Source organism: Macrobrachium rosenbergii, chromosome 16 (genome assembly GCF_040412425.1).
Source record: "Macrobrachium rosenbergii isolate ZJJX-2024 chromosome 16, ASM4041242v1, whole genome shotgun sequence".
NCBI lineage: Eukaryota > Metazoa > Arthropoda > Malacostraca > Decapoda > Palaemonidae > Macrobrachium > Macrobrachium rosenbergii.
Genome location: NC_089756.1, coordinates 12,983,744 through 13,006,225, shown reverse-complemented (window position 1 = coordinate 13,006,225; position 22,482 = coordinate 12,983,744). Strand labels below are relative to the sequence as shown.

At 42.2% G+C, this 22,482-nt stretch overlaps 1 protein-coding gene across 2 annotated transcripts in view; it reads right to left on the bottom strand.

Annotated features, from left to right (window-relative positions):
* LOC136847094 (synaptic vesicle 2-related protein) overlaps positions 1-22,482 on the bottom strand; it is a 136,190-nt gene that overhangs the window by 88,005 nt on the left and 25,703 nt on the right. For both annotated transcript variants that reach the window (XM_067118397.1, XM_067118396.1), the window contains one exon: positions 12,320-12,372. In XM_067118397.1, coding sequence (XP_066974498.1) covers positions 12,320-12,372 — 53 coding nt within the window. The remainder of the gene's footprint in view (positions 1-12,319; positions 12,373-22,482) is intronic.

The following is a 22,482-nucleotide window of genomic DNA, read 5'->3' as shown; positions in this document are numbered from 1 at the left end:
TAGAACGGCGCATTTACAGTTTGTAAACGGTACAGGTAAAATTAGATCAATTCAAAATTATCTACTGTACAGTTAAAGGCATACAGAGAAACAGTGCTGTAACACGTAGGTTGGCTATCTTCAAATGAGAGAGAGAGAGAGAGAGAGAGAGAGAGAGAGAGAGAGAGAGAGAGAGAGAGAGAGAGAGAGAGAGAGAGAGAGATAACAGTTGTCCTTACTTAAGAGAGTGAAATTTTTTATGAATTATTACGGACACAGAGAGAGAGAGAGAGAGAGAGAGAGAGAGAGAGAGAGAGAGAGAGAGAGAGAGAGAGAGAGAGAGAGAGAGAGAGAGAAATTTGATCACTGATTAGCAACACTCCCAGAGAGAGAGAGAGAGAGAGAGAGAGAGAGAGAGAGAGAGAGAGAGAGAGAGAGAGAGAGAAATTTGATCACTGATTAGCAACACTCCCAGAGAGAGAGAGAGAGAGAGAGAGAGAGAGAGAGAGAGAGAGAGAGAGAGAGAGAGAGAGAGAGAGAAATTTGATCACTGATTAGCAACACTCCCCCTCTTGTCATGTTAAATGACATGTCTGACAGCTTTTGCCTTCTCCTTCTTACAAAGGATGAGGGAAGAATTTCTTTGTTCAAATAATACGAATTTTGTAATTACAGTTTTATTATTATTATTATTATTGTTATTATTTAATTTTATTAATCTTATTATCTGAAAATTAGTACTTACTACTAGGTAAAAAGTTTATTTATCATACAAATAAACATACCTGCATATATGTACCATAAAAATTCATCTCACTAAAAAAGAGAGAGAGAGAGAGAGAGAGAGAGAGAGAGAGAGAGAGAGAGAGAGAGAGAGAGAGATTATTACTTTTAATAATATTTAATGTTATTTAATTTACACATAAAAGCTTGAAAACTTATAAATTACATAAAAAAATTAAAGAAACACTTTTGCTGGGTTTCTCAGTGTTCGCATGTCTGTGAAAAACTTGTGTATGAACATTACTTAGGTTCCAATGAAAAATTCGTGTGTCTGTGAATTCGTGCAACTCAAATCGCGCAAGTTCGAGGTATTATATGTAGGTGTGGCATTAAGTCTCCGATGGTATGAAGGTGACCATTTGCCAAGGAAGGATGGAAAATAAACAATTCCCTAGTGGTTTTTGGCCTCGTTAAATCTCGTTTGGCGACGAGTCTGGTGGTCGTGTTCCCTGGAACACCTCCTTCAAAAGAGGTCTGGGGATTAAACTGTCGAGGTTGTCCGATTTCCAATGTCCTCGTGACAAGTTTATATTGTTTGTTTGATTGATGATAGCAGATTCCAGCATCTTTCTTTTGTACAGACAGCTACTTTTGAAAACCAGCTCCGCACTGCTGCAATTTAAGTACAAGTTAATGAGTGAGCTCCTGATGGATTTGGAATAATGGAAAATAAAAGGACTGTTAGACTTGAATTGTTTGGTGGCTTTTTGGATGCTTTCGTCATACGGAAGCTTTATTTTGTTGTTAAAATCTATTTGCCTGTTGTAAGTGGGACCTCTGTAGTATATTTTATTCGTTTTGTGAATAGCCCTCTCGGGAGCTCGCTCATTAACATATACTTAAGTAAAAAAAGGGGAAGAAGCCGGAGTTTACAAGATTCCATGCATCAATTGTAATGAGATTTACGTGGGGGAGATGGGTAGATCTCTCTCACAAAGATTAATAGAGCATGAAAAAAAAAATATACCTTAGTTTAACCAGACCACTGAGCTGATTAACAGCTCTCCTAGGGCTGGCCTGAAGGATTAGACTTATTTTACATGGCTCAGAACCAATTGGTTACCTAGCAACGGGACCTACAGCTTATTGTGGAATCCGAACCACATTATACTGAGAAATGAATTTCTATCACCAGAAATAAAATCCTCTAATTCTTCATTGGCTGGCCGGAGACTCGAACGCAGGCCCAGCAGAGTGCTAGCCGAGAACGGTACCGACCCGTCCAACGAGGAACTATAGAGCACAAAAGATCAGTACAGTATGCTTCGGAGAGTTCGGGGATTTTCCTACATATCAGAGATACAGGCCATTCCATAAATTGGAGAGGGGTGGCGCTGGTTTTCAAAAGTAGCTGTCCGGACAAAAAAAAAAAGATGCTGGAACCTGCTATCATCAATCAAACCAACAACATGAACTTGTCACGAGGACGTTGGAAATCGGACGACATCGAAAGTTTAATCCTCAGACCTCTTTTGAAGGTGTTCCAGGGAACACGACCACCAGACACGCCACCAAACGGGAGTTAATGAGGCCAAAAACCACTATGGAATTGTTTATTTTCCCTCCTTCTTGGGGAAGAGTCACCTGCATACCATCGGAGACTTAATGCCACACCTACATATGCTTTGTATATATACCCTTGTAACATTTCATCTGTCCATATTTTACCAGTGAACAGGGGCACAGAAGGAAGTGCTTGAAATATATGGTTGCAATGTTCAAATAGTGTTTTATGGGCCTTTTTATCTTCATATTATACTGTGGTATTACAATAAAAGACATTCATATATATATGTATACTCTGTATATATATATATATATATATATATATATATATATATATATATATATATATATATATATATATATATATATATATATATATATATATATATATATATATATATATATATATACAGTATATATACAGTATATATACTATATATATATATATATATATATATATATATATATATATATATATATATATATATATATATATATATATATATATATATATATATATATATATATATATATATATATACAGTATATATACAGTATATATATATATATATATATATATATATATATATATATATATATATATATATATATATATATATATATATATATATATATATATATATATATATATATACAGTATATATACTATATATATATCTTCTTCTTCTTTTAACGTGCTTTTTTCCCATTTTTGTATGGGGTAAGCACGATGCCTTCTTTTGAAGGACTTTTGATTTGGCTTTGGGGTAGACAGTAGTCTCGATCGGCTGCCCTGCCTGACATCGCTTAGACCCGGTAGCGTATGTTACATGTATCATACCAGACCCAACGCCCTTTCTCCCAGCAGCGAGAAGTTGTTGCGCAGGTAGGTCGAGAGTTCGAGACGTGTGAGATGTTTGTTATGTTTTTAGAAGATGTTGTAGTGGCTTTGTTTTGTGTGTGTATTTAGTCTGTAACACCCATTTGCTTTTTAAGCAAACCTATCCGTTGATTACATACATAATCCCGGGGAGTCTACACGGATAGCAAAGTGTCCGCGACTCTGATCAGTCGGCTGCGGATTTGAACCCGCGCCATAGACCTCTACGAAGTCCGAAGCTGCTGCTGTAACCGACTGTGCCATCAAGGCTCCACTATATATATATATATATAGACAAATTGGAGCAACAGAAAGGCGTTCTTTCTTCTTATCCATTTATTTTTACGCCGACGTTTCGTATCTCTTGATACATCTTCTAGGCTGAAAAAGCGATGAACTTAAACAGTACTGTGTATTAACACTAAAGGGTATACACATTATATACTTAACACCATATTAAATGACAATTAAAAGGAAAAAAAAAAGGACAACCTTAAAAACACTCACAAGATATTTAAAAAATATTTTAAAAAATATTTTAAAAAGAAAAAGAACAGCAGAAGAAGGCCGGGGCCAATACGAAAAAAAAAAAAAAAAAAAAAAAAAAAAATTAAATAAATAAATAAAAAAGACACCTACCCACACCGGTAGTGTACAGCAAACTGACACAGTGTGGGTAGGTGTCTTTTTTTATTTATTTATTTAATTTTTTTTTTTTTTTTTTTTCGTATTGGCCCCGGCCTTCTTCTGCTGTTCTTTCTTTTAAAATATTTTTAAAATATTTTTAAATATCTTGTGAGTGTTTTTAAGGTTGTCCTTTTTTCCTTTTAATTGTCATTTAATATGGTGTTAAGTATATAATGTGTATACCCTTTAGTGTTAATACACAGTACTGTTTAAGTTCATCGCTTTTTCAGCCTAGAAGATGTATCAAGAGATACGAAACGTCGCGTAAAAATAAATGGATAAGAAGAAAGAACGCCTTTCTGTTGCTCCAATTTGTCTGTTGTTTGAGTGTCTGCTCCTGTCTTCATTCTCTTTATATATATATATATATATATATATATATATATATATATATATATATATATATATATATATATATATATATATATATATATATATATATATATATAAGACAATATTTAACAAGCTATATATTTTTGGTGTTCATCCCTTGATAGAGGCTGCCTGACAGTGGTTCTTGAAACTTCCAAGAGAGTAATGAGCTAAGAACTTGTTTTCCCTGTAAATGCTGGAGCAATGGCATGGGTTGGCTGTTCACTCATTAATATCTGAAAAGAATGCTGGCCAGACTGAAGAAAGTAGATGAGCAAAATAAATTTATGTGATGTCATTAAGATGCAATTACATTTGATAGATATTTGTGTGATTACATGATATCAACTGTCTCTCTCGTCTTGAAAAAATGGGTTGCGGACAATGTATTTATTTTCAGTCACTGTAGCGACAGTATCAATTTGTGATATGGAAATTCTGCAGTAGCTTCTAAAGATTTTGGTGTTATAAGCAAAATCGTTAACGAAGGAAATTCCGCAGTAGCTTCTAAAGATTTTGGAGTTATAAGCAAAATCGTTAACAAAGCTATGCATGGTCTGATTAGATAGTTCACCGTCCCTACCCTCCGAACAACTTCTGCCTCCTTCCAACCTTTCTCCGTCCACCTCTGTCTCCTGTGTCAGTCTCAGGAGCCAAACAACACTGCATGATGATATTACTCTACGTAATTTCCCTCCTCTAAAGCGTTTTATATAATCCTGAGAAAAAACACTCATAAACCAATTTTCCACACTGCAGATTGTTCCCATATTTTTTTTACCAACGTATTTTAGTTTTTATGAAATAACGTAAGTAAATATATGTTAACTGGTAAGGAGAGGTCTGCACCAATCAGCTAATAGGACTATTACTTAAATTCATAAACAAAAGCGGCGTTGCCATTTACTCGTACAATGTCTTGTGAACTCAAGGGGTAAAAGAAATCTTTTCCCCGACTGTACAATAACTTGGCTCTATTAACAACTAAAAGCCTACAAACCTGCAAAGGCCATGAGTAGAAGCTAAATCAAATTAATATGTTCCTTCATGAAATGATGACATTTTTTGTAAAGTGCAATGAGAAAATTCCTGAACTTGGTCTTGTTGATTTTCACACAGACTGTATTACCATAAAATGAAGAATTATCAAAACTTAACAATTACTGAGAAGAGGTTACACATTATGCATATTTACGTCCCTTTTAAAAGACAAGAGACATAGAAATAAGAAGAGTGTATCAAAAATGAAGTTTTCATAATAAAACTAATATTGTAATAATTACCTGAACACCTGAATCTGAACATCTGAATTAGACCTGGTCACTGACCAGCCTGAACTATATCCCAATAATTTTACCCACAAAGTGGGTAATTAACTGTCAGCATTGCCAATGCTACAGGAAAAATCTTGTCAAATGAGTTATCTGAGGTACCGTTGACAACAATGCTGCAAATACCAGCCGACAGAGGCCGATATCCCCAATTGAGTCACTCACTATCAAAAATGGAAGTGGGGAGGAGGGTGGGAATCATTCAGGTGTTCAGGTAAGTATTACAATAATAGTTTTATTATGAAAACTTCATATGCAATACACTCCCTGAACACCTGAATTAGCCCAATTAACAAAATTTTAATGGAGATGGGATCAATCTAATTCAGCCTGACCTGTCAACAGAGAATAAACAGGTAACTCATTATCAACCTACCATGTGTAAATGTATGTCACCATATAAATCAATGCTTTCGGTGAAGAGACATGCTGGAGGGAGACCCATCTAGGTTGCGGCGAGCCCCCTTTTTACAACTGCAGAGATGGTAGCTCACTGATCTGCTCTGCATAGGATATCTGTTTAGTCAGACATGCTGGAGAGTACTTTGATTGTCAGTCAGGTCCGTACTGTCTCAGTCCGTAGACCTCCCATGTGGCTCTTCAGAACCTCTCATGTATGGAGGAGTACGATGAACCTCCCAGGTGGCTATTCAGAACCTCTCATGTACGGAGGAGTATGATGAACCTCCCAGGTGGCTCTTCAGAACCTCTCATGTATGGAGGAGTACGACGAACCTCCCAGGTGGCTATTCAGAACCTCTTATGTATGGAGGAGTGCGACGAACCTCCCATGTGGCTATTCAGAGCCTCTCATGTATGGAGGGGAATGAAGCAGTGTGCCAAGCCACTGATCCTCTGGATAAGGCCCGACGATCGATGAGCAAAGAAGTATCTCAGCGCCGACGAAAGAGCCTAGCCTACTAGAGAATCTCCTTGGACTCTTGTAGGGAAATTATAAAAGACTAAGATACTTAAAAATGTACTAAACCTAAGTTCATGTGATAATACTATTACTGCTGCCTAAGATTCTAAAGACTAAAAGGAATTCCTCTATCTGGTTAACCTAAGAACCTCCGCACTAAGAGAATACCACCTCAGCTAAATGAATGCACCCTAAATAACAGAGTTAGCCGCTACGCACGGACAATGAGAATAACCCTCCGACGAGGCAAATTGAACATCTCTTAAGTAAAAGGAAGCAAACATTGAGACGGACTTCCAACTAGCCACCTCCAGAATGGAAGACACTGAACAATTCCTTAGAAAGGAAGATGAAGTGGCCACAATCCGAATACTGCGTGCTCGGGGTAATACAGAGCTTGAAGACGACGAAGAACCCTGAGAAACCTGGGAAATCATCTCCCTCAGAGAGTAATTAATCGCATTCTTTGACAGCGGACAGGAAGGATTCCGCGGAGAGACGAGAGAAGTGTACACAGATGCGGACGGAGTTTCTCAACCTTTGATAATTAGACTTTTAAGGCTCACACCAGACAAAAGGACATCTCTGCTGGATCGCCGGTAACAAACTCTTGCCGATAAACCCTAAACGAACGAGGCAGAGGATTAACCTCTGACTCCGACTTCGCCACTAATTCCGGAAGAAGAGACCAATACACAAATTTCCTGCCTAGGAAACCAGCCTAGAAACTGCCTGAAGCTCGCCCAACTTTCTAGCTGTAGTTAAAGCCGTAAGAAAAAAAAAGGAAAATTCTTAATCAGTCGTCTTAAAGTTAGAACTTCCGACAAATCCCATGGAGGAGCCCAGGTCGGCAAGACATGACATTTAATCTTAAAGGAACGTAATAAATCATGCACGATCTTACTACTAGAAATTTTCGGGAAGATAGAAACTGCATGTACTGCTAAGTGTTGTGGATACAAAAGAACCTTGACTTTCCAAAGGAATAAAAAAAATCAGTTATTTTGGCTATGGAAGGTTCAGAGATGGAATGACATTCCTTACGACACCAACTTCTATACACTGTCCAGCTGACCTGGTAAAGCTTAAGGGTTGACTTTCTCAAGCTGAAAGAAAGCTGTCTAGACACAGCTTTAGAGAGTCCGGTCTGTCTAGCTGCTCGCTCGGTAGTCGCCTTGCAACTAGGTTCAGCACGCGAGGGTTTGGATGATAATGGAGAAAAAGCAGTTGACTGAGAAGATCTTCTGCATGGGAAGGAACATTGGAACTCCTTTAAGGAGCTTAGGAGTTCCGGAAACCAAGGGCGTAGGGCCAACAAGGAACTATTAGAGTTATAGACGTCCTGACACTCTCCCGCAATTTCCCAATTACCTGATGAATAAGACCGAATGGCAGAAAGCATACACCTGCATGCGATTCCAATTTTGTAATTTTGCAACGGAGCCTATCGACATGGGGTCCACCACTGGTGAGAAATAAAACAAAAGATGATGGTTTAATCTCGTCGCGAAAAAGTCCACAGATGCTGGCCACTTCCGGAGAACCTGAGCCAAACACTCTCCCCCCCATACCTGACAAGAGCGATTTAACGAGTTGGCCAGTACATTGAGACTCCTCGATACAAGTTGGGGAAGAAGTCACAAGTTCCATTCTTCGCACCTTCTCAGGACCCTATGTGTTACAGTATTGAGTTCTGTTGATCTTGACCCCCTCCCCCCCCGCGAGTTTTTCAGATACGACATGGAGTTACGTTGTCGCAAAACAGAGCCACTACTCTGTTGTGCACGAGGACTGAAAAACACCTGAGGGCTTCCTTTACAGCCCTGAGTTCCCAAAGATTATTGACTCCTCTGGTTCCTGACCCTCCAGAGGCTCGAAACCTGGGTTTCCTACAAGGCTGCTCCCCAACCTTGATCTGAGGCATCTGAGTACAGATGAACGTCGGGAAGAGGGGAGTCGATAGACCTTCCGGGTGTCAGAAGCACTTCTTCTGAACACCACAGAAGATCCAACAGGCAAGAATCGCTCCAGACTATAACTGCGTTCTCGTTGCGGAAGTCCCAGCGATTTCTGGGACATACCTGAAGAGAAATGCATCCGGAGACAAGACCCTGGAATTAAAAGAGAGAGAGAGAAGACATTCTCCCTAAGAGGCTTCTGCAAACTGGTACTGGCTGTTCCCTGTTGTACAGGAACACCTCTACTTCCTGAAGGACTGACTGGATCTTCTCCAGGGTTGGGAAAAAACCTCAAAGGAAGAGAGAGAATCCTCATCCCTGAAAGGTTATAGATTGTGTTGGGACCAAGCAACTCTTGGCAAATATTAGACGAATTTCTAGTATCTTGCATAGATTCAATAAGAAGGTCCTTGCCCTTACTAGCTCCTCTAAAGAGTAGGCAAGGATCAGCCAAGGGCTAGATACTTCAACATTCTGTACCCTTGACGATGCATAATTGCTGACACCAGAGACAGGAGTTAGAAGCAACAAAGTTCATCCTACTGGCCACATCACCTGAAACCTGAGCAGCCACACGAATCATGGCCTCCTGTGACGCTACTGATGACGACGACACGAAATTGACCATGGAGGAGACATTCTCCTCTCTAAAAAGACTGTTCCAGAGCGCAAAAAGGAGCCCTCAACAGAACCCTCCTATGTATGTCCGGATAGTGAGGAGGAAGATGATTTAAAAAAGAAGTCCTCCTCTTCTTGCCAAAGAATGTTGTACAGCCAGCCGAAATGTTAGCCTGGTATGACAACCCCATCAAAAACGAAGTGATAAGGTTGTCAAACAGTACAGGATCAGAGGGAGTATATCCAACTTGTCTGAGAAAACCCCATCACCCAGACAACGTCCACAAAGAGTGAGACAAGGTCTCAGACTGGCTGCGAAAAGTGTCCTCCAAAATACAAGCCTCACGAGATGTAACTGCTACCAAACGATTCGACGAAGGAACCTGAGAGAGAAGAGCCTCAACAGATTTGTTGAGAGGAACTCTGACACTGGCAGAAGGGTTACCCGCTACCCTATAGAACCCCTTCTGATTAGGAAGCAAGGTTGAATCCTGTCTACCCGACCCGATAAGAGAAAATAACCTAGAGTCCGCCTCCCTCAACACCCGCCCGACTCAGCCAAACCAGACTGGTTTACTTGATGTTTGGGAGACTACTGGTTTAGTTGCATACAACGATTCAAACACTGCTTGGTTTGGTTGTGTAGGTTCCTCAGGAGCCTGGACTGTGAATACTGAGAATGGATAAAGTCCATCACCTGCTTATACTCGCTTTCATTCGCTGGAGAAAAAACCTATATCTGGTACCGGCTCCTCTTCTTCAAAAGAGCATTCTCTGTCAGACTGACCTGACTGAACAGGGACAGGAAAAGAGACAGACTGACCATCCGAAAGAGCTGCACCCAATAACCCGGAACTCGCTACACCAAGCTGTGTGAGACCAAAACCTGACTTGCCTGATCCCATCATACCTGAGCCAACCATAACCCGGTTGCGCAAACCATGTACCAACTAAAGCCGATGACAAAACTCTTGAATCAGAAGCACTCGACTGTGGAAACCCAGCATCACCCAGCGACGATGATGTAACACCTGGGCTGACCACACCTGGGCGACAAACGCCCAGCCCTACAAGCAGAGAGGCCACAACACTCGATCCACCCCACGCCAGATGAACCAATGCCGCACCAGGACGGGTATCCGGAGCTGAAGTCACACTGATAAAGGGAGAGGGAGGAAGAACTTCCTGATGACTCGGAACCAAAGCCAAACCCACATTGAACACCTTAGACAGAGGAACAGAAATAGCCGCAGGAAAGTAGAGAAAGAAGTAGAAGAAGGAGAGAAAAGAAAGCAGCCACACTCGGAATAACCACCGGAGCACCTACCCCCGACGCTGGACAGGTGGAGAACATACCAACTGGTACAGTACTCAAAGGTGTTTCTCAGGACAAGCTACCAGCTGCGGAACCAATGGGGACTGAAGAAGGAAAATTACCAGCTACTCTAGTGAAAAGGAGAGGCTGAGGACACCATCGGTACTGATACATTCAACTATGACACAGACGAAACGCCAAATGCCGTAGCATCTGGAAGAACCACAGTGGACGCATTACGTTCTAAACCGTAAAGGAAGAAAGTACTGAGTTGCGGAAAACTCCGCAACCGCCTGTGAAGCATCTAGACCAGAAGCCTAAGAAAACTACAGGACCTGGGTAAGGTACTAAAGAAGACAGCCCCACCAAAGGCGAGAGCGCAAAAAAAGTTCTTAATTTAGTAATGCAGAATAACTGCCCGCGAAATATCACATCGTGAGAAGAATAGCAGCTGAATTTATTGCATGTGTTAGACATGAACAGTTAGATATGTGACGTTTTAAACCCAGTACAGGAAGAAAGTACATAGGTGCGGGAGACTCCGCAACCGCCTGTGAAGCATCTAGACCAGAAGCCTAAGAAAACTACAGGACCTGGATAAGGTACTAAAGAAGACAGCCCCACCATAGAAGGCGAGAGCGCAAAAAAAGTTCTTAATTTAGCAATGCCGAATAACTGCCCGCGAAATATCACATCGTGAGAAGAATAGCAGCTGTGTTGTGATGCAAGAAGACTGATATTTAGGAATTAGGAAGTGCTTTGCCAGGAATTTATTGCATGTGTTAAGACATGAACAGTTAGCTACGTGTGTTGTTCGAAAACAGTTACGGCAGAGGAAGTGTACAATTCCCGCGTTAGTGAAGCGTAGTTCGAAAAATTCGTGTTTGTTAAAATACGTGACAACATCTAGCAGCTCTGCGCATGCGCCTGCCATCGTCTCATTCCCACAATTCAAAGACCGTCATATCCAGTGCAGATTTACATTTAATGTAAATCTGCTGGCTGTACACCTTACCTCAACCCTGAACAGAGAGAGGGAGCCACTGAAAACTCCAACATTACAGGATTGCACCAATGAAAATTCTTTGCTCTGCTGACTTAATGGCAAAGAAAACAGGATGAGCGAGAGAAGACTCCGAAGAGACCCGATAAAGAAGATTGTGTAAAGACATTGGAAGAAGGCTTACAAGAAATTGGGAAAAAAGGAAAACTCTGAAGCAGCAGAAGAGGCCATAGTTTTTTTTTTTTTTTTTTTTTTTTTTTTTTGAGAAAGAAAACTAGACCAACTCTGCTCCCCCTTGATAATTATCTTGACAGACATCACTAGCAAACTAAGGAAAATTCTTCAAGACATGATCGTGAATGTTGGAAAACCCAAAATTGAAAACACTGCCTAACTAGTAATCTATAACCCTGTGACAAACCCAACAATTCTGCATTGAGCCAAATTGAAAACCCTATCACGAGAATTACCACCACCGAACCAAACTCATCTATCGAAGGAAAAGGAACCTTCGAGGACGAAGGAGCATTCTCCAACACTACAGAACCCGACAAACCCAAAACCACATCCGAACAATGAACCATGGACTTAGAAACCTTCTGTTGCAAAGAACTCGAAGCAGGAAATAAAACCGAAGATGGATCCAAGACGAAATCATCACACTAGAAACCCCAAACGAACCCGAACCCGAAGAAGACTGCACCTTCCACTTCTCTTCCTGAACACTTCCTAACCTATTTTCCCTACTCGTCTGTGTCTTACCTAACTCTACACCAACCTCAGAACTTACGCCTTGAGTGGGAAGGGGGGAATCTGCTGCCAACACTGCCTGCTCTTCGCTGGGGGGGCTGGCAGAACCTACCTTCGAGGCTTGCGGTTCTCCATGACCTCCGCACCCGTTAGGGGTGGTTCTGGAACAGGCAGGGGGGCTGAAAAAGAACAATTAGAATCAGCTAAGCTCTTACCTGAAATTTTCCGAACCCAAGGGCATTTACAGCCTGGTCAACAGTAAACGTATCTGTAAAAAGAAAAGCATACCACTAAGAACACAAATGAAAAGCAATGATGTATATTATTAAAATACCTCGAATAAAAGAAATAAAACTACTGTATATGACATCTTCTTCTTTTGAGCTTATTAGTCCCACTGTGTAGCAGGGTCAGCTGCTCGAGTCAACTTTCTCCATCTATTTCTATTCCTAGAAATAGATCCACCTGATCCGTTGACACCCCACATTCCTCCTCCCCATCACTGGCATGGTCTTAGCTCTCTTGTTTGGTTCCACCTCCTCTCTTCTTATTACATGGCCATAGTATCTCAAACGAGCTTCCCTAGCCTTCTCCTTTACATTACATATACCACACATTCTTCTTATATCTTGACTCTCCCTCCTTTCCAGTAGTGATATTCCAGCAATCCATCTCACCATCCTCATCTCGGTTCTTTCCAACAGTCCCCCCTCTTTCCTCTTAAGTGCCCAGGTTTCTGCCCCATATAATAGTACGGGCCTGATAACTGTCTTATAAATCTTCATTTTGAGCTTTAATGGCATTTTCTTGTCTAAAACAACTCCAGTTACTTCTCTCCATTTTTGCCATGCTTCTTTCACTCTCTGTCTCACTGCTTTCTCACTACCTCCCTCTTCTGTTTTTACTGATCCCAAACAGTTAAAACTTATTGTTCTGCTTTAGCAATGTACCATCTTCCACTTGAATGTTTACTTCTTCATGTCCTTCTCTACTACTAGTCATTAGCTCTGTCTTTCCAATGTTCACTTTAAATCCTTTCCTTTCTAGGGCTCCTTTCCATGCTAAAAACCTTTCTTGCAGTTCTTCTGTGTATGCTATAAAACTATATGATATAGTCAACACTAAATCTAAATGACACAATCAGGGCTACAAAGTCATGAAATATTTTCTGAGAAAACTGTTAAGTGAACATGAAGTGAATATGATATTCTGAACGCAATCTTTGTCAACATAAAATTAGCTGAATATAAGAAACACTAAGACAACTAACTCAGTTCTATAATTCAGCACAACCAGTGATCCACAAAAGCTTCAAGTCCTGGAAATTTTCAGAACTTGAGCAATCCTGACTCATACTTGTATTATTAGCTAATAAAACAAATGACCATGTTCACCCTCACGAGGGAATTCCAGCCACCAGTCACTAGTAACTTGTCACCACCATTTACACACTGATGTCGGGTCTTCTGACTGCTCTATGGCAGAGGCCTTTATTCCCACTGGCAAAATGTGAAACAACTTTCCTAACAGTGTTAAGAGAGGCTGTAATAACTTAAAGCACCATATAGCATACAGCATGATCTATTCTTACTTGTCAAGTAAACGTAAGAAAAGGTCATGCTGCATGTTTACGTACATGCATAATTCTCATTTTATTTAAATTTATTTATTATTCTTCTCTTTTGGTTTTCCACATTTTGCACACAGGAGTATACAATTTTTTAAATGCTTGCTTTGCAAGTTAATGGAATTTTAGGCTTATTTCATATGACTGTCAGCAAGGCTTAAAACAAGCTTAAACATGCTTACCCATAATAATAGGAATACAGTTTCTTGAAGTGATGGATGCATCAACACTGTAATGAACATTTTCTATCTTCTTCTTTCTAATCAATGATAATAACGATAATAAAGGGATTTTGACAGAGGAAAAATCTATTTCTGAGGAAGGTCCCGTGTCACCCGGTGAAATTCCATTACAGCACGAATTTCTAGGTATAACAATGCTAGATATACCAGAGAAAAAGAGCTTTCAGGAAAGCTGGGGTTACTACCCCCAGTCGACCGTCTTTTAGAAGACGTCGGTATAATGAAGGGTGAGTGAAATACCACTACCACGGAAATATACTCGAAAGATCTCTCCTTATCAAAACCCCCATAAAAGAGCGGTGAGCCGTTACAGCTCCCACACTCAACACCCGCTAGGACGGCGACACCAGCGCCACCTACTTCATTCCATGCTAGCACTAACCCCAGACTTGGCATGTGTGAAAAGGGGAGGGAGTACTAGACTAGACAGGGAGGGTCACCGGGTGACACGGGACCTTCCTCAGAAATAGATTTTTCCTCTGTCAAAATCCCTTTTCTGAGTTCAGTCCCGTGTCAGCCGGTGAAATAGTGATAGAGAATCATGCCAAGACTGCTACTACTGGAAAACAAGGGGGGTAACCTGAAGAAAAGGCAAAATTGTAACGAAAATAATTTTAATTAAAGAATCTCTTCCATGAAGCAAGAATACTTAAAAGTAAGGCAACTTAATTTTAAGGCACACCAAAAAACTTAACACTACAAAACACTGGAGGTCTCCTGACTGATGGGGAGAAAACCTCAAAAATCTTAAAATTACTTAAAAGTAGTGAAACATGAAATGTGCACAGAACAAGAAAAAACAACTTTTAAAACTATATATGTAAACTTAGGCTTAAACATGTAAGAGGCAAGACTAATGAAAATAACACACGCAATTATCCGGGTGCGTGGAGCCAACAAAAACAGTCCAGTACCCGTAAACGAAACAATTATGGCTAATCAGGTTACAGTTTTCCATCATAAAAATACAAACATATCAATATGAAGAGCTAGGCAGTGAGGCAAAAACTACCAGGAAAACAAGCAGAGAAGCAAATGAGGTAGGCGGGCGGGGAAAAGGAAAGGATATAATTATTTAATGTGGGAGATGACACTTCCCACTGCTACAGTAGAATATTTCAGGGCTTGAGTGATTTTAAATAGTGGCGTTTAAACACTAGAGGTGACTTCCAACCCGTATATTTTGATAACTCTGAGAAGTCCATATTATGAAAATAATTAGTAGAAGTAGCCACTGCTCGAACATCATGAACTTTAGGAACTGAGTCTGGGTTGGCTTGTTTAATGAAATACAGAATCTGTTGTCTTATACCATTAAGGGAAAGAGTACCACCTTTCTCCCTGATAAAAAGAGGACCCGACTTACTCTGTGGAGTTCTTGAGAGATAAGATTTAAGTGTATGGACTGGACATAAAGATTGATCTTGAGGAAGGGGCACCACCTTCCAGGGAGACCACCTGTCCTGTGGGTCTTCGTTTTTAGCTAAAAAACTAGGGTCAGGGGAGAGGAGAACTTCTCCGGATGGGAGAAAATTAACAAAATTATCACCTCTAGTGAGAGCTGACAGCTCTGAAATTCTAGCACCTGAAGCCAAACTAAGTAAAAATGACATTTTTATTCTAAAATAATGTTTAACACATACTTACCTGTTAGTTACATATAGCTTTAGTCTTTTGACGTCATGGCAAAATTTCAAAAGCGCTCTGCGGCAGCGCCAGTCCGAATATCGGGTGATCGCCCTTACCTGCCCTCTGTCGGGGTACTAGGAACTATTCCAACATGCTTCAGAATAATTTGCCTACCTGTCCCCGTGGGGAGGAGGGTGGGCTTTCGTATATGTAACTAACAGGTAAGTATGTGTTAAACATTATTTTAGAATAAAAATGTCATTTTAACACATACAACTTACCTGTTAGTTACATATAGCTGATTGACACCTTTAGGAGGTGGGGCAATGACAGCTAAAAAGAGTTGTTGGAAACATTAAGGTTATTAATGTAGAAAATTTCTTAGTTCCTCACCTGCTAAGGTAGCTGATTCCACAGTTACTGCCTCAGTAACCTGCTATCCTCAGAGCAACCGCGGGATATAATGACCTGGTCGCAGATTGCTTAAGCTGGGTATCAGTCACCTAGGACATGGCTGTGACAATACCACAAGTATGCCCCTGCTCAGGGCGCAGCACAAACATCATGAATTACAAAAGGGGTCACCCAACACCAAAGAAAAAGTATAACCATAAAAACCAAAACCAACTGTGGGGTAAAACTAACCAACACTTACCCTCACAGACAACCATAAAAAACCTTCACACTCCAAAAAACAAGTAAGTAAAGGTAGGTTAATCCTCCTTTACCCCTTTACCCATTACCGTGCCAGATACAACAAAGGGCCCTAACGTGCTGCACTCGTCAAACACTGTCTGCACTTGCGAGAGATAATGCAAAGCAAATACAGACTTACACCTCCAGTAGGTTGCTTGCACAATATCTTGAAGGAGAGGTTCCTTTTATAAGCGAGAGAAGTAGAGATAGCCCTCACTTCGTGAGCCTTCACTTTACACATTTTCAAATCATTCTCTGAAATATTGGAGTGAGCTTCAGAAATCAGATCTCTAATAAAAAAAGGACATGGCATTCTTGGACATTGGTCTAAGAGGGTTCCTGACCGAACACCATAAGGAATCTGAAGGACCCTAATATCTTTAGTCCTTCGCAAATAATATTTCAAGGCTCTGACTGGGCAGAGGAACCTCTCCTGCTCCTTACCTACCAATTCCGACAGACTCGGAATCTCAAAAGAGCGAGGCCACGGGTGCGAAGGGGTCTCGTTCTTGGCCATAAAAAACAGTTTGAAAGAACAAATTGCTTTTTGAAGCAGAGAATCCTACTCTCTTATCCAAGGCGTGGATCTCACTGATTCTCTTAGCTGTAGCTAACAAAACTAAAAAGAGGGTTTTCCTCGTAAGATCTCTTAAAGAAGCAGAATCCATAGGTTCAAATTTCTCAGACATAAGCCACTTCAGGACTACATCAAGATTCCACGAAACAACTTTAGCATCTGACCTCTTAGAGGTACCGAAGGATTTAATAAGGTCCGTTATATCTTGGTTATTAGAGATATCCAAACCTCTGTGACGAAAAAACAGTAGCCAGCATGCTACGATAACCTTTAAGTGTGGATACAGAAAGGTTCTTATTCCCGAGGAACAAAAGAAAATCCGCAATCTGCGTCACCGAGGTTCTGGAAGAGGAAATGTCATGATCTTTGCACCATGAACGAAACATATTCCACTTGGACTCATAGACCTTGATCGAAGATGGTCTTCTGGCTCTAGCGATGGATTGAGCCGCTTTCTTGAAAATCCTTTGCTTCTGAGAAGACGTTCGATAGTCTGAACGCAGTTAGCCGCAGACTTGACAGGTTTTCGTGAAATCTCCTGAAGTGGGGCTGTCTGAGTAAATCTACTCTGTTTGGAAGGCTCCTCGGGAAGTCGATCAAGAGATCCATGAGAACTGGGAACCAATCCCTGGAAGGCCAGAAGGGGGCTATCAACGTCATCCTGGTGTTGGAGTGGTGCTGAAATTTCCTCAACACCGCACCTAACATCTTGAACGGCGGGAAGGCGTAAAGGTCCAGACCCGACCAATTCAGTAGCATTGCGTCCGTCTGGAAGGCTGCTTGGTCCGGGACAGGAGAGCAGAAGATTGGGAGCCTGTTCGACTTGTTCGTCGCGAACAGGTCTACCAGAGGTTGACCCCAAAGTCTCCACAGCGACTTGCACACTTCTTCGTGCAAAATCCACTCTGTGGACAGAACCTGGTGCTTCCTGCTCAAGGAGTCCGCTCTCACGTTGAGGGCTCCCTGAATGAATCTCGTTAGGAGCAGAATCTTGTGCTTTTCTGCCCACAAAAGGAGGTCTCTTGCTACCTCGCTGAGGAGTAAGAATGAGTGCCCCCTGTTTCTTTATATAAGACAACGCTGTGGTGCTGTCTGAATGAACCAGAACTGTTTGTCCCTGTACGAAAGGTAGGAAGTGTACGAGACTCAGGTGGATTGCTTTCAACTCCTTCTTGTTGATGTGCCATTCTTTTTTTTCTGTCGCATTCCACAAACCTGAAATTTCTTTTACCCCCAACGTCGCTCCCCATCCTACTTCTGACGAGTCTGCAAACAGTTCGTGGTTGGGTTCGACGGAAAAAGAGAGAGACCTTTCTCTAATTTTCTTGATCTAACCACCACCTTAGATCCTCCTTGATACGGTCCGAGATTGGAAAGGAGAAGGAGTCTGGAAGCGTTTTCCTGTTCCATTGCTCCCTGAGGTAGAATTGAAGGGGCCTCATGTGAAGTCTCCCCAGGAGACAAACTTTTCTATTGACGCCAGAGTTCCCAGGAGGCTCATCCAAGCCTTTGCGGAACAGGTATCCATATCCAGAAAGTTCTGGACTTTTGAGACAGTCCGAGATTCTTTGATCTGACGGAAAAGCCAGAAAAGGAACTGTTTCCAGTCTCACTCCTAAATAGATCCTGGATTGTGAGGGGAGATAGGTGAGACTTCTTCCAATTGATTAGAAGTCCTAGCTTCTGTGTCAAGTCGAGAGTTACTTTCAAATCCTCCAAGCACTGAGACTGAGACTGGGAACGAAGGAGCCAATCGTCTAGATAGAGAGAGATCTTTATTCCTCTGAGATGAAGAGCTTTGGCAACAGTGGACATAACTCTTGTGAATACTTGAGGGCTGTGGACAGACCGAAGCACAGAGTCCTGAACTGATAAGTCTTCTCCTGGAAAACGAAGCGAAGAAACTTCCTGGACGCGGGATGGATCGGAATGTGAAAGTAAGCGTCCTGCAGATCTATTGAGACCATCCAATCCCCGGACGAAGAGAATTGAGGACGGATTGCGTCGTCTCCATCGAGAAACTGGTTTTCTCCACGAAAAGGTTGAGAGAACTCACGTCCAGGACTGGTCTCCAGCCGCCTGAGGCCTTTGGAACAAGAAAAAGGCGGTTGTAAAAGCCTGGAGAGTTGACTTCTTCCACGATCTCTATCGCTCCTTTTAAAAGCATGGAGTCTACTTCCGCACTCAGAACCGAGCATTTCTCTAAGTTGCTGGAATATGCTGTCAAAGCTAAAGGTTCTGTTGCAAGAGGGGGCCTCTTGAGGAAGGGGATAGAATATCCTTCCTTTAGCACGGACGTGGTCCACTGGTCCGCTCCGATCTCCTCCCAAGTTTGCCAGAACTGCTGAAGTCTGGCTCCTACTAGTGCATGGAGGACATGCAGATCACTTTTTAATTGAGGGTTTGATAGCCCTGGAGACAAATCTTGCTTTGCCCCGAAACTAGATCCTGTACGGGTGAGGGCCTGCCACGAAAGGGCCTATTTTGATTAACTAGAGGACGAGTTTGCGCTGGCAGAGAAGGTTGAGGAGCTTTTGGTTTACGAGAGGATTGCGCCAAAAGGTCCTGTGTGGACTTCTGAGTAAGGGATTTCGACACTTCGGCCACAAGTTCTTGAGGGAAAAGGTACTTCTTATCCAGAGGTGCGAAAAGAAGAGCCGATCTTTGAGTCCTAGAAACTCCACGAGCGACAAAAGAGCACCAAAGTTGTCGCTTCTTAAGAACTCCTAACGTGAAGATGGAGGCTAACTCAGACGCACCGTCACGAATCCCTTTATCTAAGCAGGACATAACAGAAGAGAAATCATCGAAATGCGCTTCGGAAAGACCAAAAGACTTTACCTTCCTACCCAAAGCGCCAATAGTCCAGTCCATAAAACTGATGACTTCCAAAACTCGGAAAACGTTCTTCAAAAAGGTGGTCCAACTCTGAAGGAGAGAAGAAAATCCGAGCCGAGTTCATCGCAGAACGACGGGTAGAATCAACGAGACTGGAGAAGTCTCCTGAGAGGAGGCAGAAGCTCCCAGAGAGAAAACTTCCCCAGTGTCGTAGCAAGCCTTCGTCTTAGTAGAAAGCTTGGAAGGAGGGAAGCAGAAAGTGGTTTTCCCCTGATCACGCTTGTCTTCCAACCAGGAGTTCATTTTCTTTAATGCCTTCTTAGCTGAAATAGAAAGCACTAACTTCATAAAGGAAGAGGTAGGAGGTTTGAGTCTCTTGCGTACTGACTGAGAGAGGGGAAGCCGGGCCGCAGGTGCAAAATCCTCAGGAAAATTATCAATAAAGAAGCGAAGAAGCTTCTTGTAATCCGAGCGAGAGGAGTCTGGTTCGTCTACAGGAAACTCTTCCACAACTTCTTCCTCAGACGAAATAGGAGAAAAACCTTCCGCTTGCACACACACATCTTGTGAAGGAAGAGTAGGAGCCTGAATAAGAGCTTGAGGAGGAGCCTGAGCCTGAGTAGGCGCCACAAGAGGAGCCTGAACTGGAGCCACAAGAGGAGCCTGCGCCACAAGAGGAGCCTGAACTGGCGCCACAAAAGGAGCCTGGGATGGCGCCTCACCTGGCGCTACCTGAGGCGCTTGAGCCTGAGAGAGCGCTAAATCTTGAGGGAGCGCCTGAGCCTGACTAGGCGCACGAGCCTGATCCTGAGCCTGAACCAAAGGAGGATCAAGAGACACAGATCGAGGAGGAGCTTTCGTACTGGGCGCTCCGAGAGCTCGAGACGAAGGAGGAGGCATCAAATACACTTCAGAAGGCTTTGCTGGAGAAGAACCAGGCCTTCCGAGCCCGCCAAGAATGCTTCCAATTTTCTTGTGCATCGCTCGAAGAAAGTCATGAGTAGACGAGGATCCAACTGGGGAACGATGATCAGTAGAGCCAGGATCGTGATGAGGAAGAGGCGCAGAAGCCACAATAGGCTTACGTGAAACCAAAGGAGAAACACCGGGAACGCTGGGCAATACCGAATGGGAAGTCTTATACCTCTTGCGCACATGAGCCTTGCGCCTGGGAGAAGATTCTTCTGACGACGAAAATCTCTCCGGACTCTCCCAAAAACTACAGGAAGGCTGTGATAAGCGAAATGGCTTCTTCTTCTGAACCGCTGAAGGCGAAAGATTCCTGGACCTCTTCAATGGTCTAGACTCGTCGGGAAATCTCCAGCCTCTGCGAGGCGAATCACTGGAGCTTGAAGAAAGACACTTCCTTGAGTCGCCTTTCCAACGGCGCTCTGAAACAGCCTGGGAAACAACAGGACTGTTCGAGGGGGCGGCTGCTCGTGAGCAGACCCCACTCGCCTCCCTTGGACTTTCAGCATGTCTTCTCCCAGGAGCAGGGGAGCTTGACAGAGGCTTAGGTCTAGGAGAACGAGTAGGCCGAGCAACCACCTCCTCCACCACACTAACACTTTGCACTGCACTTAAATTATTCACAATATTTTGGAAAGAATCCATACGCTCATGAAGGGATTTCACGTTAACGCCAATATCCTCCATGGCGCCCACAATAAGGTTAAATCTGGCGTCCATCTGGACTTGATACTCAGACACGGTAACGGGTTCAGGGATATCAGAGTCAGGAATAGGAATATTAGTAGCCACGGGGATATTAATAGAAGTTTCCTGCATAGCTAAGGGAGATTCCGGTTTCTGAGAGAGAGAAGAAGAACTTCTAGCTAAAGCTTTCCTGGCTCTATCTTTCTCAAGCTTCTTTACATACTTAGATAGAGCCTTCCAATCTTTTCAGTCATACTGACACAATCATCACACTTCCTCTCATATGAACATTCCTGACCTCTACAAGCCACACAAATTGAATGAGGATCAAGACTAGCCTTGACCAACCTCGTCTTACAGCCTTTGCTGCATACCCTAAAGGTATAAGACCCAGAATCTGACATAATTATCAGAAAACCTGACTAAATAGGTGACAAATAACTGGCAAAGCCGCAAACCAACAAGAGAGTACTTCACCAAGTGAAAACAGCTCGATGTAGGCAGATACAATGAAATTTCGCTCGAGTACCGACAACAATGTCGCCGGCGTGACGGCAAAATTATTCTGAAGCATGTTGGAATAGTTCCTAGTACCCCGACAGAGGGCAGGTAAGGGCGATCACCCGATATTCGGACTGGCGCTGCCGCGCGTTTTGAAATTTTGCCGTGACGTCAAAGACTAAAGCTATATGTAACTAACAGGTAAGTTGTATGTGTTAAAATAAGGTTTTCCTTAACAGATCTTGATAAGAGCAATTTAAGTTATCCAACTCTGAGGTGGATGCTAATTTAAGGACGTCATTGAGAAAACCAAGTAACCGAATGTGGACGTGATACTGGTCTCAGATTCGAGCGCATGCTCTGGGGATGGATGAAAAATAAGAATCTGTAAAGGTCAATTTTAAAAGTAAAGAAATACTTTCTTCAATGCCGACTTGATTGTGGTAATAGTGGCTGGAGCCAGGCCTTTCTCAAACAGTGACCTAAAGAAGGAAACTCCTAAATTAGTCGTCATAATTTTGGCTTCAGAAGCTTTCAGGAAGGAGGCTAATTTTCTTGACTGCTGAGTCATATTGCCTAATAGTAGAATCTCTTTTATCTGATTCTAAAAAC